The sequence below is a fragment of the Wasmannia auropunctata genome, unplaced genomic scaffold (assembly GCF_000956235.1).
Source record: "Wasmannia auropunctata unplaced genomic scaffold, wasmannia.A_1.0 LD336090.1, whole genome shotgun sequence".
Lineage (NCBI taxonomy): Eukaryota > Metazoa > Arthropoda > Insecta > Hymenoptera > Formicidae > Wasmannia > Wasmannia auropunctata.
In genome coordinates this window covers 1,430,024-1,448,309 of record NW_012026800.1, presented here as the reverse complement: position 1 = coordinate 1,448,309, position 18,286 = coordinate 1,430,024, and the positions used below count along the sequence as shown (strand labels likewise).

Genomic DNA, 18,286 nt, shown 5'->3' with positions numbered 1-18,286 from the left:
ATCTTTTTCATACTGTTAAAAAGGATAAATATGTAATTTCGATGAATACGAAAACAAGTACTTTATATTATAAAAAAAAGCATGAAAAAAATCATAAAAAAATTACGTAATATACAACTTTAAAAATAATTTAACTCAATTAATTCAACTCATAATCTCGACTTTTTTTATTTATTAAATTTTATTTTTAGATATATTAATTTGTTCTATATAAAATATATATATTTTGTATATTTTTTAACTTGTTTTTTATATAACTATGTTTTACGTGGTCAGTGTTCGTAAAAGATTTAAATATACCACGGAAGTTTTCATTAACTGGAACAATATGTTTATTTCTACACAAATCAAATATGTATATTTATATATATATATAAATATATATATTATAATATTAAATATATATTAAAATTTTAAATTTTAAACTATTCATACATATATAATTAAATTGTATGTAATTGCATATGATTAAATGTACAGATGATTTGAAGATAATGGATAATCCATTTGAACAATTTAATTTTTAAAAGATGATTATAATTTGTTATTAATAAAGTATAAGCAAAACATAATTTACTAATTTTTTAATTAAACGAAGAGGTATGATATATTTGCATTACTTACATCACTAAAAGTTGCGATAGATAAGTGGAATAACTTTCCTGCGGTTATCTTAATCACGTTACTTGATCGAGTAATAATCATAATGAGATCACGTGCAGTTTTGTGATGTAGATTATATCAGTCGGTCATATATGCTACATCCCCGACATATTTGCACTAACAAATTGACAGAATAAAGATTTAAATTTTCTATGAGTAATGAAAAAATTAGATAATTACGATTAACAAGATGTTAATCAGAAATATTTAGTTTTATTAAAAGAGTAGAACAATTATATTATAAGATTTTTCTCTATTAATATAATAAGAATATTATGTTTTACTCGTGAAAATCGACTGAATTATCAACAAATGTCAAAATTTCATATTTCCTGGTTTTAGTATATTTTAATTCTCGATTTATTACCTATTTTGTGACAATCTCTCCAATGTAGCAAAATATAAAAATATTGAAACACATCGATAAATATACCATAATGTAAGATATCATTTTTGCTGTATCGAACGTTTCGCAAGCCTAAACATTCAAATATGACTACATCTTTATCGTGTAATTTATTGTTTCTAATACACATTTTGTAATATAATAGTGATGTTTGATTTTTTATAAATAAATTACATTTAAGGTATTGTCTAATAAGATTTTAATTTTTTTATATCTTTAACGAACCGTTATAGTATAATATCCACACAAGCATATATTTATCGTACTTCCCGTTAATTCCACAAAAGAAACTTTATGCATAATACTTTCCACACATGCTATAAAACTGAAACGTATAAGTGTAACACAGTAAAGTTCTTTTTACAAGTAAGTCCGCACATTGAACTCTTTATTAATACAATGACAAATTTTCTCTTAGTAATTTAGAAGAAGAAAATGAATTTACCTTGAATCTAGCCAAAATATTTATTTTTAAATGCTTAATTAATAATTAATTTAAATGAATTCCAAATAAGTTTTGAGTAATTCTGAAATAAAGTAATTCTGAAATTCTAAGATAGCATTTTTCAGCGCGTGCCTGCATATGAAATACCTCAATGTTCTCAGATGATGTTCCACGATGCTTGCCAATTTTTGTTCAACTACATGATTTCCTTTTTCCTGATTTTCAACAAGTTCATATAGCCACGTAGACATCACGTTCAGCTGACCACAAGCATGTACCGCGAAGACAGCGGCAAGCACCTACGGTGGAGCAACCCACTATGATTGTTGACAGGAACTGCAGAACCAACCGCGATTTCGTTTACAGGGCTGAATCTCGTGCTGATGATTTTACTATTTATCGGACATGTCATTGGATACGTCGTAAAAGTCTCGTTGCCGACGACGATGGTTGCGGTTTTCATCGCTTTCACTAAGCTGAACAAGAACGTTCCGCCCTGCATGATCACCCCACAGATTATGGTGATAAAACGACCGAACTTAGCGTGTTGCAGCATTACTTTGTGATTGTCAATCTTTTGTATACGATTCCAATCTACCTCTATGTGTCGCATTAATTTGTAAATGTCACTGCTGCGTTTGAGCAACACTCAATAATTTACTGATCCCATAATCCTGTTAAGCAGTGGCCCTATGACGATGAGTTTTAGCTTGATGTGGATTTTCTCAAATAATACATATATCAAACATGGTACCGTTATTGCTATCAATCTCGAACAAATGAGCATTTGTAATAATATAAAAATTTTCCACGCTGAGTTTGTGTTTATTTGCGGCCACGCACCGATCGGCTTGTTAAACCATCGATTCAATTGTAAACTGTAATCATTATATTTTTTCGATACGTCGTTTTCAGGCGCACGTTTGGAATTTGACATGATCGCTACGTGAAAACGCACGGTGTACTGGCCACGGATAGACAATTCAAGGAGCGTTCCGTTTGACCACGTTCCGATTGACCACAGCCACTCACAGCGGTTGGTGCCTAGAGATTTTCCACTGTTCAAGCGCTGTGAATGGCTGGTGGTCAATCGGGACGTGGTCAATCGGGTATCACCCGACAATTCATTGTACCCGGAATATGAAGAAGCGCCTGCACCGATATTTGAGAGTTTGGCGTATGGTCTAATATTACAAAATTACTCTGATACTCTGATAGGGGCGCATGTTCAATATAATTGTTCGATATAATTGTTCGTCGAAAGTTTCTGTTGACAGATGTCTGATTGTGAGAGAATATCGCGTGTCGTGAGGACTGAGGAGTGTAAAGATAGATTCGTGGAAGTAACACTACAAGTGCTTCAACTTGGCAGATTTTCCTCGTTCGATTTTAGATTTTAACCATATAATTTCTTATACTGATTAATAGAATATATTATAATGATGAGAATTAGAACATCTTAAAATATATAAAATATAATTGGATATATGAAAAATAATTATATTGCATGAACTTTTGACAATGATTTGATAGCCAATAATCCTGTCTCATTTTAATAGTATAATTAATTTTGTTTATTAATATTTGTCTTAGAGGATGTATGTATTTATCTTACATCTTGTTCTATATAAAATATATTTGTCGTATTTCTTGAAATTTATGTTTCATATTATGTTAATGTTCGTAAAAGATTTAAATATACCACGGAAGTTTTCATTACCTGAAACAACACGCTTATTTCTACACAATGCAAAAACAATATATATATATATATATATAAATTATATATTAATTATATATATAATTATATATAAAATTATAGAATGATATATTCAATCTGAAATTATAGAACATGATATATATATATATATTTATCATGTTCTATAATTTTAGAATTAATACGAATATATCATTCTATAATTTTAATTAGAAATTTTATATTTTAAGTATATTAAAATTTAAAATTTTAAAATGTATTCATAGATATATTAAAATTTGAAATTATTCACATCCACATAATTAAATTGTATGTAATTGTACATAAATTTCAAATTATTCACATCCACATAATTAAATTGTATGTAATTGTACATAATTAAATTAAATGCATGGATAATTTAAAAATTATGGATAATCCAATTAAACAGTTCACTTTCTATAAGATGATCATAATTTGCATTATTAAAGTATAAGCAAAATATAATTTACTAATTTTTTAATTAAAACGAAGGTGTATGCTATATCTGCATTACTTACATCACCAAAAGTTACGATAGATAACTGGAATAATTTTCCTGCGGTGATCTTAATCACGTTACTCGATCGAGCAATGATTAAAATGAGACTACGGGCAGTTTTGTGATGTAGATTATACCAGTCGGTCATATATGCCATTTCTCCGACATATTTGCACTAACAAATTGAGATAAGATTTAAATTTTCTATGAGTAATGAGAAGAATTTAATAATCTGGATTAACAAGATGTTAAATGGAAATAATTAGTTTTATTAAAAGAATGGGGCAATTATATTTTAAGATTTTTTTCTATAATACAAGAGTATTATGTTTTACTCATTTGAAAATCGACTGAATTATCAACAAATATCAAAATGTCATATTGCTTGATTTTAGTATATTTTAATTTTTTGATGTATTACCTGTTCTGTGACAATCTCTCCAATGTAACAAAATATAAAAATATTAAATCCCATCGAAAAATATATCATAACGAGAGACATTATTTTTGCTGTATCGAGCATTTCCCAAGCCTAAAAGTTTAAATATAAACACATCTTTATCGTTTAATTTATCGTTTCTAATACAAATTTTGTAATAGAGTAGCGATGTTTGGTTTCTCATAAATAAATTATATTTTGATGTACTAAATAAGATTTTCATATATTTTCTTAGCGTACCATTATAACATAATATCCAATTAAGCACATATTTATCGTGCATCCCGTTAATTCCACAAAAGAAACTTTATGCATAATACTTTCCACACGTGATAAAAAACTGAAACGTATAAATGTAACACAGTAAAGTTTTTTTTACAAGTTATTTGTACATTGAATTCTTTATCAATTTCTTGATAACAAATTTTCTCTTTTAGTAATTCAGAAGAAGAAAATGAATTTACCTTGAATGTAGCCAAAACATTTATTTTTAAATGCTTAATTAATAATTTAAATGAATTCCGAGTAAGTTTTAAGTAATTCTGGAATAGTGCTCTAAGATGTGCATTTTTTAGCAAGTGCCTGCGTGTGAAATACCTCAATGTTCTCAAATGTTGTTCCACGATGGTGGCCAATTTTCGTTTAACTGCATGATTTCCTTTTTCCTGATTTTCAACAAGTTCATGTAGCCACGCATACATCACGTTCAGCTGACCACAAGCATGTGTCACGAAGACGGCGGCCAAGCTACAAGCACCGACGGTAGAGGAACTGACTATGAACGTTGACAGGAACTGCAGAACTAACGCGATTTCGTTTACAGGGCTGAATCTTATGTCGATGATTTTACTATAAATCGGACACGTCATCGGATACGTCGTATAAGTCTCATTGCCGATGACGATGGTTGTAGTTTTCAGCGCTTTCGTTAAGCTGAAGATGAACGTACCGCCCTGCATGATCATCCCACAGATCATGGTGATGAAACGACCGAACTTAGCATATTGCAGCATCACTTTGCGATTGTCGATCTTCTGTATGCGATTCCAATCTACCTCCATGTGCCGCATTAATTTATAAATGTCATTGCTGCGATTGAGCAACACCCAGTAATTTATAGATCCCATAAGCCTGTGAATCAGTGGCCCAAGGGCGTTCAGTTTTAGCTTGACGTTAACTTTTTCAAATAACACATATAACAAACACGGTACCGTTACAGACGCTACTAAGCTCGCACAAATGAGAATTTGTAGTAATATAAAAATTCTCCATGCTAAGCTCGACGCGTTTATTTGCGGCCACGCACCGATCGGCTTGATAAGCCATCGATTCAATTGTAAACTGTAATCATTATATTTTTTCGATATGTCGCTTTCAGGCGCACGTTTGGAATTTGACATGATCGCTACGTGAAAGCGCACGGTGTACTGGCCACGGATAGACAATTCATCGTGCCCGGAATATGAGAAGCGCCTGCGCCGATCTTCGAAAGAGTTTGGCGAACGGTCTAACATTACCTACAAAAATTACTCTGAAAGGGATGTATGTTCAATCGATATAATTGTTCGTCGAGAGTTTCTATTGTCAGATGTTTGAGAGAACGTTGCGTGTCGTGAGGAGTGTATAGTTAAGTTCGTGGAAGTGACATTACAAGTGCTTTAACTTGGCAGATTTCCTGGTTTTTTATATTTTAGCCATAATTCTTTATATTGTTTAACAGGATATATATTAGTAAATATTTGAACTCTTGAAATTAGAACATATAGGTAAATATATAGATATATATAAAAATGAAAAAGATTATATTGCATGAATTTTTGACAATAAATTAATAGTTCAATAATTTTGTCATATTCAATATTTATTATATTAATTTATTATAATAAATTTTATTTGTTTAAATTTGACTTAGAGAATATTTTACTCAACAGCTCGTTCTATACAAAATAAAATTTTCACATTTCTTAAAACTTATGTTTCACATTGTTAGAGTTCGTAAAAGATTTAAATATACCATAGAAGTTCTCATTACCTGAAACAAAATGTTTGTTTTTATGTTTAATATAAATTGCAATATATGCTAAGAATAGTATATTTTTCAAATATCTATTTTTAAATCTTTCTTTTTTTCTTTTAATTAATTAAAAAATATTGTTGTAAGATAATAGATAACATAAAATTGATTATTTTATTAAATTATTAAGGGGACGCTGGCATCGTCTGTTTTGTCGATAAAACGCAATAATTTTTGTGATGAGATTTTTCCGTATTTAATAGATTTGCAAAATCCTTTTTCAAAATTAAAGTATACGGCGTATACGCATTAATATTAGTCTCACGCTCGGAGTTTATGCGGAGAACAAAAAAGATTTTTATTTTTTAATTGTATATGATGTCTTGATCTAGTCAAGACAACATGTGCTTGATATAAAAAATCTGCAACTTGTACTTACAAAATTACAGTAGCTAGACTAATAGATTACATGAAGAAACGACATGGAGTTTGATTTAGAATTAGAGTTAGAATTAGATTTAGATACTTAATTTTTGAGGAATATGTATGTACACGAAAATTTGTTACGATGTGTATGTGCGATATTGATGTGGTAGTGAACATGAACACATCAACTACATCAATATAGTACGCATCGATAAAACAAGCTATATTGTGAAGTTCGGTCGTCGTGCCAGCATCGCCTTAAGATTCGTAATTTGCAAAATATAAAGAAGTACGTATTAACTTTTCTTCTACAGTTTTTCTGAAGATCGTTTATGCATTACTTACGTCGCCATACGTTGCGATGGACAAATGAAAAATTTTTCCTGCAGTGATCTTTATTACATTACTTGATCGTGCTATTATTAAAATAAGACCAAGTGCAGTTTTGTGATGTAGATTATACCAATTGGTCATATATGCCACTTCCCCGATGTGTTTGCACTAACAAATTAATATAAAATTAAAATTTTCTGTGATTAATGAAAATTTGATTTAATTTGGATTAAGAAAAATATTAAAAGATTCGAAATGTATACACAAATACCGAACTTTGCTAAAAGCAAAATAATTGCATTTTAGTATAATAACGTATAATAACGTAGGAGCAAAGTAAAGATATATTTGAATAATCAAACATACACAAAAATTACATACGTATTGTACTCTCAATATATGTACCTGTTCTGTGATAATCTCTCCGATATAGCAAAATATAAAAATATTAAATGCCATCGAAAAGTACACATTAACGTAAGATGTTATTTTTGTTGCATCAAAATCTTCCCAAGCCTAAAAGTTACAACGTTTATTTTTACATAAAAATGTGATTAAATCAGTTTCTAAAATTTTTTCAGTAATATATAATAACACTTTTGAACGTTTATGTACATAAAAAATTATTGGTGCACATAACAAGATGTGAATTTTTTTTACTTTAGCATACCATAATCAAATAATATCCAAGTAAGCACATATTTATCGTACATCCCATCAATTCCACAAGAGAAATCTTATTCATAATACTTTCCACACGTGCTATAAAACTGAAATGTATATAATAATGTTCATAATCATTAGATGTAACGTGAAGTTTTCTTTCGAAAAACGATGTCTGCATAACAAATAAAACATAAAAGCTAATGTTTCGATAATGGCACATTGTTTCTAATGAAAGAAATTAATTAATCTAGATAATTTAATAAATTATCTAGATAGATAATTTAATTTAATTTAACACAAAAATCTATATATTTTTTTATTGTATATAAAATGTACAATATCTACACATAAAGTATTTCAGAAAATGTATTTTTTGTTTACGTACGTCAATATTCTGAGATGATGCTCGACAATAGCGGCCAATTTCTGTTCGGCTGTCTGATTTCCCTTCTGGTTTTCTACAAGTTCACGTAGCCACGTGCAAAGGACGTTTAATTGACCGCACGCGTGCATCGCGAAGACGGCCGCCAGACTGCAAGCGCCGACGGTGGATGAACTTACTATGAACGTCGACAGGAACTGCATGATCAACGCGATCTCATTCACAGGACTGAATCTTATATCGATGATCTGGCTGTAGATCGGACACGTCATCGGATGCATCCGAAGGGTCTTGTTGCCAACGGTGATGGGCACGGTCTTTATTGCCCTGGCTATGCTAAACAGAAACGCCCCACCGTGCATGATTACCCCACAGATTCCGGCGACGGAGCGGCCGAACTTGGCGTACTGCAGCATCACTTCGCGATCCTCGATCCTATGTATGATCTTCCAATCTTCCTCCATGTGCCGTATCAATTTACGAATGTCGCTGCTACGTTTGAGAAGCATCCAATAATTCACCGAGCCCATAAGTCTGTAGAGCAGCGGACCGATGGCGCTTAATTTCAATTTGATGTTCGCTTTCTCGAATATTACGAATAATGTGCACGGTATCATGATTACTGTCATCATGATCAGACAAATGAAAATGTGTATCAGCACGAGTACATTGCACGCTACGTTTGAGTTGTTCATTCGTGGCCAAGCGCCAATCGGTATGAGGTACCATCGATTTAGCTGAAGACTGTAATCAGTGTGATTTTCAAGGACATTACTTCTGGACGCGGACCTCGACCTCGTCATGATCAAGACAGCACTTCATGGACGCGACCGCCGTACTGTCGCGATGAACAGCTCGCGTGCGGTCGCGAGGATTGTATTTGAATAGGCGCATGCGCCAACTTCTAAGAATGTTTGGAAAGCTCATATTGACGTATTTTTTTGTCCCTTGAGAGAAAAGGCTTGCACATTCGATCAATAATTGCTAGCAGCGGATTATTTGTTCGGCCAGTCTGACAGGAGATCGTGTTCAGGGATATGGAAATACTTTTGTGGAAGTACAAATTTTTGTAAGGTATTGAACTGTAATTAGATAAAGGTAAGGAATTTTTGCTAAATTTTTGAAAGATTTAATCGTAAAAAATCTGTGTATGTATCATAAACGTTAATTATATTTAGGTAGTGTTAATATCCTACTCTCCAGAAAATATTTCGTCTATTCTATACAAAATATCTTGTCTAACTTTCTAGCTTGCTACATAATTGCTTTTCTAATTAACCACATTGCTAACTAAGATTTTACGTAGTCATTGTTCGTAAAATATTCAAATAAGCCATGGAAGTTTTAACTACCTGAAACAGAGCAAAATTTTTTGTTTCGATTGACAATATGCGATTTCGTGTATGAAATTTTGCAACATTTCAGTTGAATATAATTGGAATAATTGAAATAAATGGGACTTAAATTTTAGATTTATTAAATCAGAGATTATTATTAAAGAATAATTATAATATTAATATAAATTATTAACTTGCTATGAATAATTTACTTACATCGCCAAAAGTTGCAATAGACAAATGAACTAATTTGCCTGCAGTCATCTTGATTACGTTACTTGATCGTATTATTATTAAAATGAGGCAAAGAGCTGTTTTGTGCGGTAATTTATACCAGTTAGTCATGTATACCATTTCTCCGACATTTTTGCACTAATAAATATATATAGAAGTTTTTAAATTTTTATAAGCATCTACAAATCTGAGTTCTCAAAAAGTTACAAGCAGCATTGTTATTTAAATATAATTATTTTGTTTTTGTATTTGACAAACAGATTTGAATAGTTTCCAGATATTTCTGAAAAAAATTACTTTAATCTCAAGATTACCTGTTCTGTCAAAATCTCACCGATATAACAAAAAATAAATATATTAAAACCCATGGAAGTATACAAAAGAATATACGACAATATTTTTGCTGTATCAAAAGCTCCCCAATTCTGGAAAATTAATTTAACAAGTTAATTCATAAAGAATAAAAATAATTCTAGCAATTTCTATTTTTTAGTACTATATTATTAAATTATACTTTTAATGATGACATAATTTTTTTATAATTAAGAAAGAAATATATGTGAAGACAGCTTTATTATAGTAATATATTTCTCTTGATCATACTATAATCGCATAATATCCAAGTAAGCACATGTTTAGCGTGCAACCCATCAATATTACGAGGCAGACTTTATGCATAATGCTTTCCACACGTGCTATAAAACTACAATATATTTGTATAATTGCGGTAGGTTTAAGTGTAGATCCTTCATTACATAAAATATTTCGCAAATTGAACATATTTACATACTTTACAAATGACAATATATTTTACTTTTTATAAAATGTGTTTTAGAGGTGTTTTAGAGGTGCGAATCAAGCATTTGCATGGTCGAATCGAATCAAATCGAATTTTTGATAAAGGCCTTCACACATAAAATCCCGTAAAGCCGTAAGACGTAAGCATAAGAAAATCGACCAATCCCAATTGAGTGGAGGGGTTACGGACAACCTAATACTCAATTGGGATTGGTCGATTTTCTTACGCTTACGTCTTAGGGCCTTACGGGATTTTATGTGTAAAGACCTTAACATGTTCGAAATCGAATCGAATATTTGAATCAAATTTTCCCAGATTTACATTACGTGTTAATTTAAACGTAATAAATATGAGAATTTATGAATTACATTACTTTACGCAATTTAAAGAAACTGAAGATCTGTTTTCGATGTACATCTCCTTATAAAGGATCATGATCGTATGTGACATTTTGAACTAGAAAATATGTAATTAATAATATGTGTATACACGAATAGTTCGAATGCTTTCGAATATTTTCTATATTAATTTATATGGATACGTTACATACATCAAAAATATTTATTTATTAGATGAAAATAATTGATCGCGCAGGAGATATAAATGAAGCAAATAAAATAAGTGACCGATTCGAAATCGAACCATTGTTGATTCTCGAACTATTCGATTTTGAATCTTACAGATTCGAAAACGAATTTAAATCGAATCCACTGTGATTCGACTTAATTTGATTCGAATTCGAACTATTCGCACACCTCTAATGTATTTATGTGTGTAAAAAAAATTTCTAAACCGTGCCGTAGGTAAAGAAAATTCACGCGAAGTACATCCAAGAAATACGGCTTAAGAAAGTAGAGTACCTTAAGACCCTCAAGTGATGCTCCACAATAGTAGCCAATTTTTGCTCAACCGATTGACTTCCCTTCGTCTCAAAATCAAGAACGAGTTCGTTCAGCCACGTATACAGCACGTTGAGCTGGCCGCAGGCGTGCATCGCGAAAACACCAGCGAAGCTGCAAACGCTCACCACCGCGGAACTCACCACGAATGCCGACACGAATTGTATAGCTAGCATGATTTCGTTTATAGGGCTGAATCTGGTGTCGATGATCCTGCTGTACGCCGGACACGTCATCGGATGCGTCTTGAAGGTCTCGTTGCCGACCGTGATGGTCGTGGTTTTTATCGCTCTCGCGGTGCCGAACAGCAGCTGACCGCCCTGCATGATCGCCGTGCTGAGGCCGGCGAGGAAACGTCCGAATTTGGCGTACTGCAGCATAGTCTCGCGGTCCCCCAGCCTCTGTATGAGCCGCCAATCCGTCTCCATGTGCTGTATGCAGTTACGAATGTCGTGGGTGCGACTGAGCAACATCCAATAGCTTACCGAGCCCATAATCCTGTGAAGCAACGGCCCGAGGGCGCCCAGCTTCGCCGTGAAGGCTTGATTCTCCAGTAGCATGTACAATATACACGGCACCGTAACGGTTGCTATTGTAAGCGAACAAACGATAATTTTGACTATCGCGGTAATTTTCTCTAACGTGCTCGACGTGCTCGTCATGGGCCAAGCGCCTATCGGCTTGAGGCACCATCGGTTGATTTGTAGACTATAATTGTTGATGCGCTTGAAATCGACATTTCTCAAATCACCTTTCGGGTCCGTCATATTCGCTTCGTGGAGATGCCTGACGCACTGCCACTGGACAGTGTTCTGGGAAGGGTTCTACTTGATTACGCGCGTGCGCCAACTTTTAATGAAGTTTGACGAACGCTTACAATGTAAGCTTGGTGCTTTTTTATTGAGAGTTTCGTATGCATATCGGATCGATTTTTTTTTCCTAGCAGATGTTTTGTCTTCTCAGTTTCGCAAGTGGTCGCGTTCGGGCAGGAATATGAGAGTACTTTTTTTGTGGATGCAATTTTTATAAGGTAGTGAGCTTTAATCTCAGGGAAAATCGTCAGGGATTCGCGCTTTTAAGAACCTAATCGCAGAAAATCCTGTTATACCATGATTGTTATTAATCCCGTTTATTCAACATCTATTCTATCTAGAAAATAGTGAAAATAGTCCATGTGTGTCATATAAAAATTATTGTTTCTTTATAATATATTTATGCAGTCATTGTTCTCAAAAAATTTAAATATGCCAAGGAAGTTTTGACTATCTGCAATAACAAGATTTCTAATATTATAATGTATTCGCAGCACACATTACGTATAACTAAATTATCAAGTGCCAAGATTATATAGAATTATTATAACAAACGATAGAAAAACAAATTTTGATAAAATTTTATTCGGTTCTATTAATAACTGTGTCGTACGTGTTACTTACGTCGCCAAAGGTTGCTATGGATAACCGAAATATTTTTCCTGCCGTTATTTTAATGATGTAACTTGATTGCATGATTATCAAAACAAAACCAAGCGCCGTTTTGCGAGGCAGTTTATACCAGTTGGTCATATATGCTACTTCCCCAACATTTTTGCACTAGTAAATATATGATAAATATATAAAGATATTTACAAATTTCATGAAGTGTCCAAACATCTAATGGTGATGAAAAAGAGGTATTAAAAAACATTTTTTAGATATGTGAACATGTTATTTCTGAAATAAAATATTTTAAGAATATTTTAGATATGTGAACATTTTATTTCAGAAATAAAATGTTCTTGAAAAATGTGATAATAGAATGTAAATAATCAAACATTTAATATTTTTATACTTGTGTAATGAAACTGATGAGGTAACGTATTTCGTATATTAATCAAGGATGAGAGAATTCTCAAACATCTAAAAAATCTTTTTTATTTCGAGGTATTACCTGTTCCGTGAGAACCTCACCGATGTAACAAAATATAAATATATTGAAACTCATCGTTATAATTCCACCCATGTATGAAAATATTTTTACTGCATCGAATGCACCCCAGTTCTGGAAAATCAATTAAGATTCTTATTTTCTGCGGGAAAACAAGATTAATTTATTTATGTGATATCAATTATGTAATTTTTAATACGAAAGAAAGTTTTATTTATCTATTTAACATACCAGAACAGAATAATATCCAAGTAAACACATACACATCGTGCATCCCATCAATTCTCCTAGACAGGCTTTATGCATGATACTCTCTATTTGTACGACAAAACTGAAACATATCTATATAATTATAATGTACTCAGATAGAATATTTTCTTTGAAATCTATTTTAAATTTTATGTGTATGTGTTCGTATACGTATTTATCTTGAATTTTAATGAGTTATAAATTATTTAAATGAGTTTAAACAAAATATTTGCATTCTTTCTTTCTTGTCTTTTCTTTTATGTATATTTATGTTTATGAATCGCATTATATTTTAAATTTAGAGAAAGATATTAGTTTGTGCAATGCAATGCAATGAAAATGTTTACTTATCTTTATCATCCCATGAAAAGATGAACTTGCACAAACTGCAATCGAAGCTCAATATCTAAGTAAAATACCTGAGAACTCTCCAATGATGTTGCACAATAGTAGCGAGTTTTCGTTCTATTACATGATTTTTCTTTTCCTCGGTAAGCTCGTTTAACCACGAATGCAATACGTTCAGTTGACCGCAGGCGTGCATCGCGAAGACAGCGGCGAGACCGCAAATAGCTACCGTAGAGGAGCTCACTATAAGCGTCGACATCAATTGCACACTCAGCAGGATCTCGTTCGTAGGGCTGAATCTCACGTCGATGATCTTGCTGTATGCCGGACATGTCATCGGATACATCGTGAAGGTTTGATTGCCGACGGTAAAGGTCGTAGTTTTTATCGCTTTGACCACGGAAAAGAGGAGCGTACCACTGTGCATGAATATTGCGCAGAATCCGGTTATGGAACGGCCGATCTTGGCGTATCGCAGCATCACCTCGCGGTCGTCAAGTTTCTGAACGCGTTGCCAGTCCGTCTCCATATGCCTTATACAATACTGAATGTCTTTGTTACGCGCAAGTAATACCCAGTAATTTATGGATCCCATGACTCTGTGCATTAGCGGAACGACGGCGCCTAGTTTCATCTTAATGTCTACTTTCTCAAAGAACACGTACAATAGGCACGGTAGCATAATGACCGCCACCACGGTCGAAAAAATGAAAATTTGCATCGACACTATAATCTTTTTTACTCTACTCGGCGCGCTTACTTGCGGCCAAGCACCGATCGATATGAGAAACCATCGATTTAATTGTATACTATAGTCATTGATGTTTTGGAAATTTGTTAGGATGCGTTTCGAATCACTCATGATCGTTTTTGCAAAGGAGCGACCGATGTACTGCTGCAATGATCGTCTAGAGTTACAGACTAGAGCTTCAGCTAGAACACGTATTTAGAAATACGCCTGCGCCAACTTTTAGAGAAGTTTGGTAGAACGACAGGTCGGTGATGTTGTGAAAAGCGCACGCGTATATAATCGACAATCGTTCCTTACACAAAGCCTTTATTAGTAGTGAGAGACTCACCCCGTAAAATAGATGGAAGAGATGCGCACACTATACTGTATAAATTATGTACATGTGAGACGTCGAGTATATATGTGTACGTATCTTCTATATCTGTTTTACAATGAGCTACAGTCTGACTACTGTCACTGCTTGTCAGTTTAACAGGAGACGTTTTGTGAAGCGTATGAAGATATTGTGAAAGTGACAATGAATTTCTGAATTTTTCCGTCAGAAAGGAATATAATATGGAAGCAATTTTGTGGATGCAAGTTTTACAAGGTATTGAGTTTTGATTTTAGGGAAAATAGTTAGAGATATTTATACATACATGGAGAGAATTTTTTTTTAATTTACCCTGCAAATCATGTTAATTGTGGGACAATATAGTATTTAGACAAATTTTACTGTGCATTACAATAAGATTTTTCATTTTACAGTACAATTTGTTGTAGTGCACAGTAAAATTTGTCTGAATACTATATTGTCCCACAATTAACATGATTTGCAAGGTAAATTAAAAAAAAATTTCGTGTATATACTTAATAATTAATCGGGAAAATCGTTAGGGATATATATTTATATATTTTTAATGGATGGGTAACCCTTAATTGTAGAAAAACCTAATATCATAATTATTATTAATTTATTTAACATCTATTCTGTCTAGAAAATATTTCGTGTTTGTATATTATATCTTACTATTCTTCTCTATATTTTATGTAATGTTTATTATTCGCAAAAAATTTAAACATGTCCTGGAAGTTTTGAATATCTGTAATAAAATGTCTTGTTTTTGATAGAAATGAAATAAATGTACAATTGGTTTTATTTGCTTTGACGTAGCATATTACTAAATAGTCAAGTCAACGTATAGAATTATTATAATAATATATAAATGACAAGAAAACAAATTTTGAAAAAATTTTGTTTGATGCTATTAATAACTGTGTCATATGTTGTTACTTACAAAAGTTACTATGGATAACCGAAATATTTTCCTGCCATTATCTTAATGATAGCTTGATTATCAATATAAAACCGAATACCGTTTTGCGAGGCAATTTATACCAGTTGGTCATATATGCTATTTCTCCAACAGTTTTGCACTAATAAATGATTAAATAAAGATAATAACAAATTTCATGAAGTATCCAACAAACGTCTAACGTTAATGGGGTAAAAGAGAAAAGATTTAAAGAATAGATTTTTAGATATGGACACATAAATATGTTATTTCTTGAAAAATATAATAATAAAATATAAATTAAACAATCAATATTTTTATATTTATGTAATAAAATAACGTTATATTTTGTATATAATCATGTTCAGAGAATTTTCAAACATCGAAAAAATTTTCTTATTTTGGAATTATTACCTGTTTCGTCAGAATCTTACAGATGTAACAAAATATAAATATGTATATTAAAACTCATCGATATGTACTATATGTACACACCAAGATATGAAAATATTTTTACTGCATTGAATGCACCCCAGTTCTGAAAAATTAATTCATTTTTTATACAAAAATGAAATTAATTTGTTTTGACGACATCTCAATTATGTCATTTGTAATACGAAAGAAAATTTATCTTTAGCATACCATAAGAGAGTAATATTCAAGCCATAAATACATACTCAGTGTGCATTCTTTCAATTCTCCTAGACAGTTCTTCCATACGAAACAATATTTTAAATGTATATAAAGTATTAAAAAATTACGTTCTACAATATTTATAAAAACTTATTTTGTTAATAACTTTTTAACGAATCATGATTAACGACTAAAATCATTTGAATTGTTCAGAGTCATGATCGTGACAACATATGTCAAGATGAAGGTCACTGAAGGTTGCTCCTCTTTTCTTTATTTTTATCTAATTTTTATTTATTTTATTTTTTGAATTAAAAAATGGTGGTGTTCTAAATAATAGATATTTCGTATTTTATTAATAATTTGTACAATTATTCGATTATAATACGAAGTTATGGTGATAACTAGAAAATTTGCTAGCTCTTTGTACAAAATTGTGTAACTATTATTCTCTAAGCATTAACTGTCATGGTCCGGAGCATGTTTAGATATATCATGGAGGTTCTCATCACCTGAAATGTTTCGTAAGTGCATTTGGCTGTAAAAAAAAAAAAACGTAACATACATTTTTGTACACTCACATCACCAAAAGTTGCAATAGAAAGATGAATTAATTTCCCTGCAGTTAATTTAATCACGGTACTCGACCGGGAGATAATTAAAATCAGACCACGAGCCGTTTTATGTGGCAAACGATACCAGTTAGTCTTGTAAGCCGTTTCACCTACTTGTTTACACTATTAAATTATTTATTTTATAATATTAAGAAGATGTAAACAATTCGAATATATTTGGATTTTTAAATTCATAAATACGCGCGACTATTACGCCGTAAAATTTTAGTTTCGCGATTTTACCTGTTCTGTGACTGTCTCACCAATGTAACAGAATATAAAAATGTTGAAAGCCATGGATACATATATGATCATACAACATACTGACGTTCTTTTCTCCATTACGTTCCATCCCTGAAAATTTTTAAATAATGTGTTACGATAATTTATAATTTATTATTTTATTATTATTAAGAATATTACAATTTTAAAAAATATGAGAGAGAGAGAGAAAGAGATAAATGCAATCTTTTTCTGATGCAATGATTAATTATTTTTTTGCATTTTGTCATTGCGTCTTACGTACTGTAACTTATTTTAAAATGAAAAGTCAATGCCGAGGTATGTCTTAATTACATATTCACCTTTTTAACTTTTTAGCATACCGTAAGAACATAATATCCGATCATACATAAGTTAAACGTACATCCTAGCAATTCCACAAAACATATCTGATTTAAAAGTGCTTCCATCTGCGCCACGAAGCTGTAAATGATGTAAATTACACAATCGTAGTTCTACATGTACATATAATTTTTTTGGAACTGGAATTATATTACTGAGAGAAGAGACAGAGGGGGGATAAGATGAATCTGATAAATTGTTGGCATGAAAATCAGAGTCGTCAAAATATAAAAAATGTTATTCTTGATACATTAAGGGAATATCAACTTCTTAAATTTATGATATTACTTTAACACTCTTAGATGGTGCTCGACGATGATCGCCAATCGACGTTGCACTGTGTCTTGCTGCTTTTGATCGTCCAACCGGTCTAGCCACCGCATCAGTACGTTCAACTGGCCACACGCGTGCATCGCGAACACCGCCGCGAGACTGCAGGCACCGGCCGTGACGGAATTGACGACGAAGGTCGAGATGAGTTGCACCGTCAACGCGATCTCGCCGGTCGGGCTTTGCGTGGTGTCCATGAACTTTTTGAACGACGGACATGGTAATATGTGCACCGACACGCTCACGTTGTCGATAAT

General features: G+C 32.1%; 4 protein-coding genes and 1 pseudogene across 4 annotated transcripts in view; all 5 read right to left on the bottom strand.

Moving 5' to 3' along the window:
- Nucleotides 1-264: 264 nt before the first annotated feature.
- LOC105448056 lies at nt 265-2,451 on the bottom strand (annotated as a pseudogene).
- A 693-nt stretch (nt 2,452-3,144) lies between these two features.
- Nucleotides 3,145-8,827, bottom strand: LOC105448055. The gene is made up of 11 exons (XM_011686419.1): nt 8,015-8,827; nt 7,634-7,733; nt 7,369-7,479; nt 6,976-7,131; nt 6,173-6,222; nt 5,909-5,936; nt 4,788-5,707; nt 4,431-4,530; nt 4,173-4,283; nt 3,771-3,926; nt 3,145-3,234 (listed from the first exon to the last, which is right to left on the bottom strand). The coding sequence occupies exons 1-11, from the start codon at nt 8,812-8,814 to the stop codon at nt 3,184-3,186; spliced, it is 2,583 nt and encodes an 860-aa protein (XP_011684721.1). The 5' UTR covers nt 8,815-8,827; the 3' UTR covers nt 3,145-3,183.
- A 482-nt stretch (nt 8,828-9,309) lies between these two features.
- LOC105448054 (odorant receptor 4-like) lies at nt 9,310-12,047 on the bottom strand. The gene is made up of 5 exons (XM_011686418.1): nt 11,242-12,047; nt 10,186-10,285; nt 9,897-10,007; nt 9,561-9,720; nt 9,310-9,359 (listed from the first exon to the last, which is right to left on the bottom strand). Exons 1-5 carry the CDS (start codon nt 12,045-12,047, stop codon nt 9,310-9,312), a joined length of 1,227 nt encoding a protein of 408 aa, XP_011684720.1.
- A 445-nt stretch (nt 12,048-12,492) lies between these two features.
- On the bottom strand, nt 12,493-14,691 carry LOC105448053 (odorant receptor 82a-like). Its single transcript, XM_011686417.1, has 5 exons — nt 13,875-14,691; nt 13,438-13,537; nt 13,210-13,320; nt 12,713-12,872; nt 12,493-12,542 (listed from the first exon to the last, which is right to left on the bottom strand). The coding sequence occupies exons 1-5, from the start codon at nt 14,663-14,665 to the stop codon at nt 12,493-12,495; spliced, it is 1,212 nt and encodes a 403-aa protein (XP_011684719.1). The 5' UTR covers nt 14,666-14,691.
- A 2,111-nt stretch (nt 14,692-16,802) lies between these two features.
- The window catches only part of LOC105448052, a 7,546-nt gene continuing 6,062 nt past the window's right edge, over nt 16,803-18,286 (bottom strand). Inside the window, exons 7-8 of the mRNA XM_011686415.1 lie at nt 17,043-17,198; nt 16,803-16,973 (exon numbers count right to left, since the gene is read on the bottom strand). Coding sequence (XP_011684717.1) covers nt 16,914-16,973; nt 17,043-17,198 — 216 coding nt within the window. The 3' untranslated portion in view covers nt 16,803-16,913. The remainder of the gene's footprint in view (nt 16,974-17,042; nt 17,199-18,286) is intronic.

Bases quoted from the DNA above. Each gene is read 5' to 3' on its own strand.
- LOC105448055 (XM_011686419.1), bottom strand. From the start codon at position 8,814: ATGACGAGGTCGAGGTCCGCGTCCAGAAGTAATGTCCTTGAAAATCAC. The intron at 7,480-7,633 runs GTATGCTAAAGT...TGTAACTTTTAG, and splicing joins TTGGATATTATTTGATTATG to GCTTGGGAAGATTTTGATGC. The intron at 3,927-4,172 runs GTAATACATCAA...TCAATTTGTTAG, and splicing joins GAGAGATTGTCACAGAACAG to TGCAAATATGTCGGAGAAAT.
- LOC105448054 (XM_011686418.1), bottom strand. From the start codon at position 12,047: ATGACGGACCCGAAAGGTGATTTGAGAAATGTCGATTTCAAGCGCATC. The intron at 10,286-11,241 runs GTACTCTACTTT...AATATATTGTAG, and splicing joins CATCACTTGAGGGTCTTAAG to TTTTATAGCACGTGTGGAAA. The intron at 9,360-9,560 runs GTAAATTATTCA...TGTTTCAGGTAG, and splicing joins TGCAACTTTTGGCGATGTAA to TTAAAACTTCCATGGCTTAT.
- LOC105448053 (XM_011686417.1), bottom strand. From the start codon at position 14,665: ATGAGTGATTCGAAACGCATCCTAACAAATTTCCAAAACATCAATGAC. The intron at 13,538-13,874 runs GTATTTTACTTA...GATATGTTTCAG, and splicing joins CATCATTGGAGAGTTCTCAG to TTTTGTCGTACAAATAGAGA. The intron at 12,543-12,712 runs GTAACACGTACG...TATTGCAGATAG, and splicing joins AGCAACCTTTGGCGACGTAA to TCAAAACTTCCTTGGCATAT.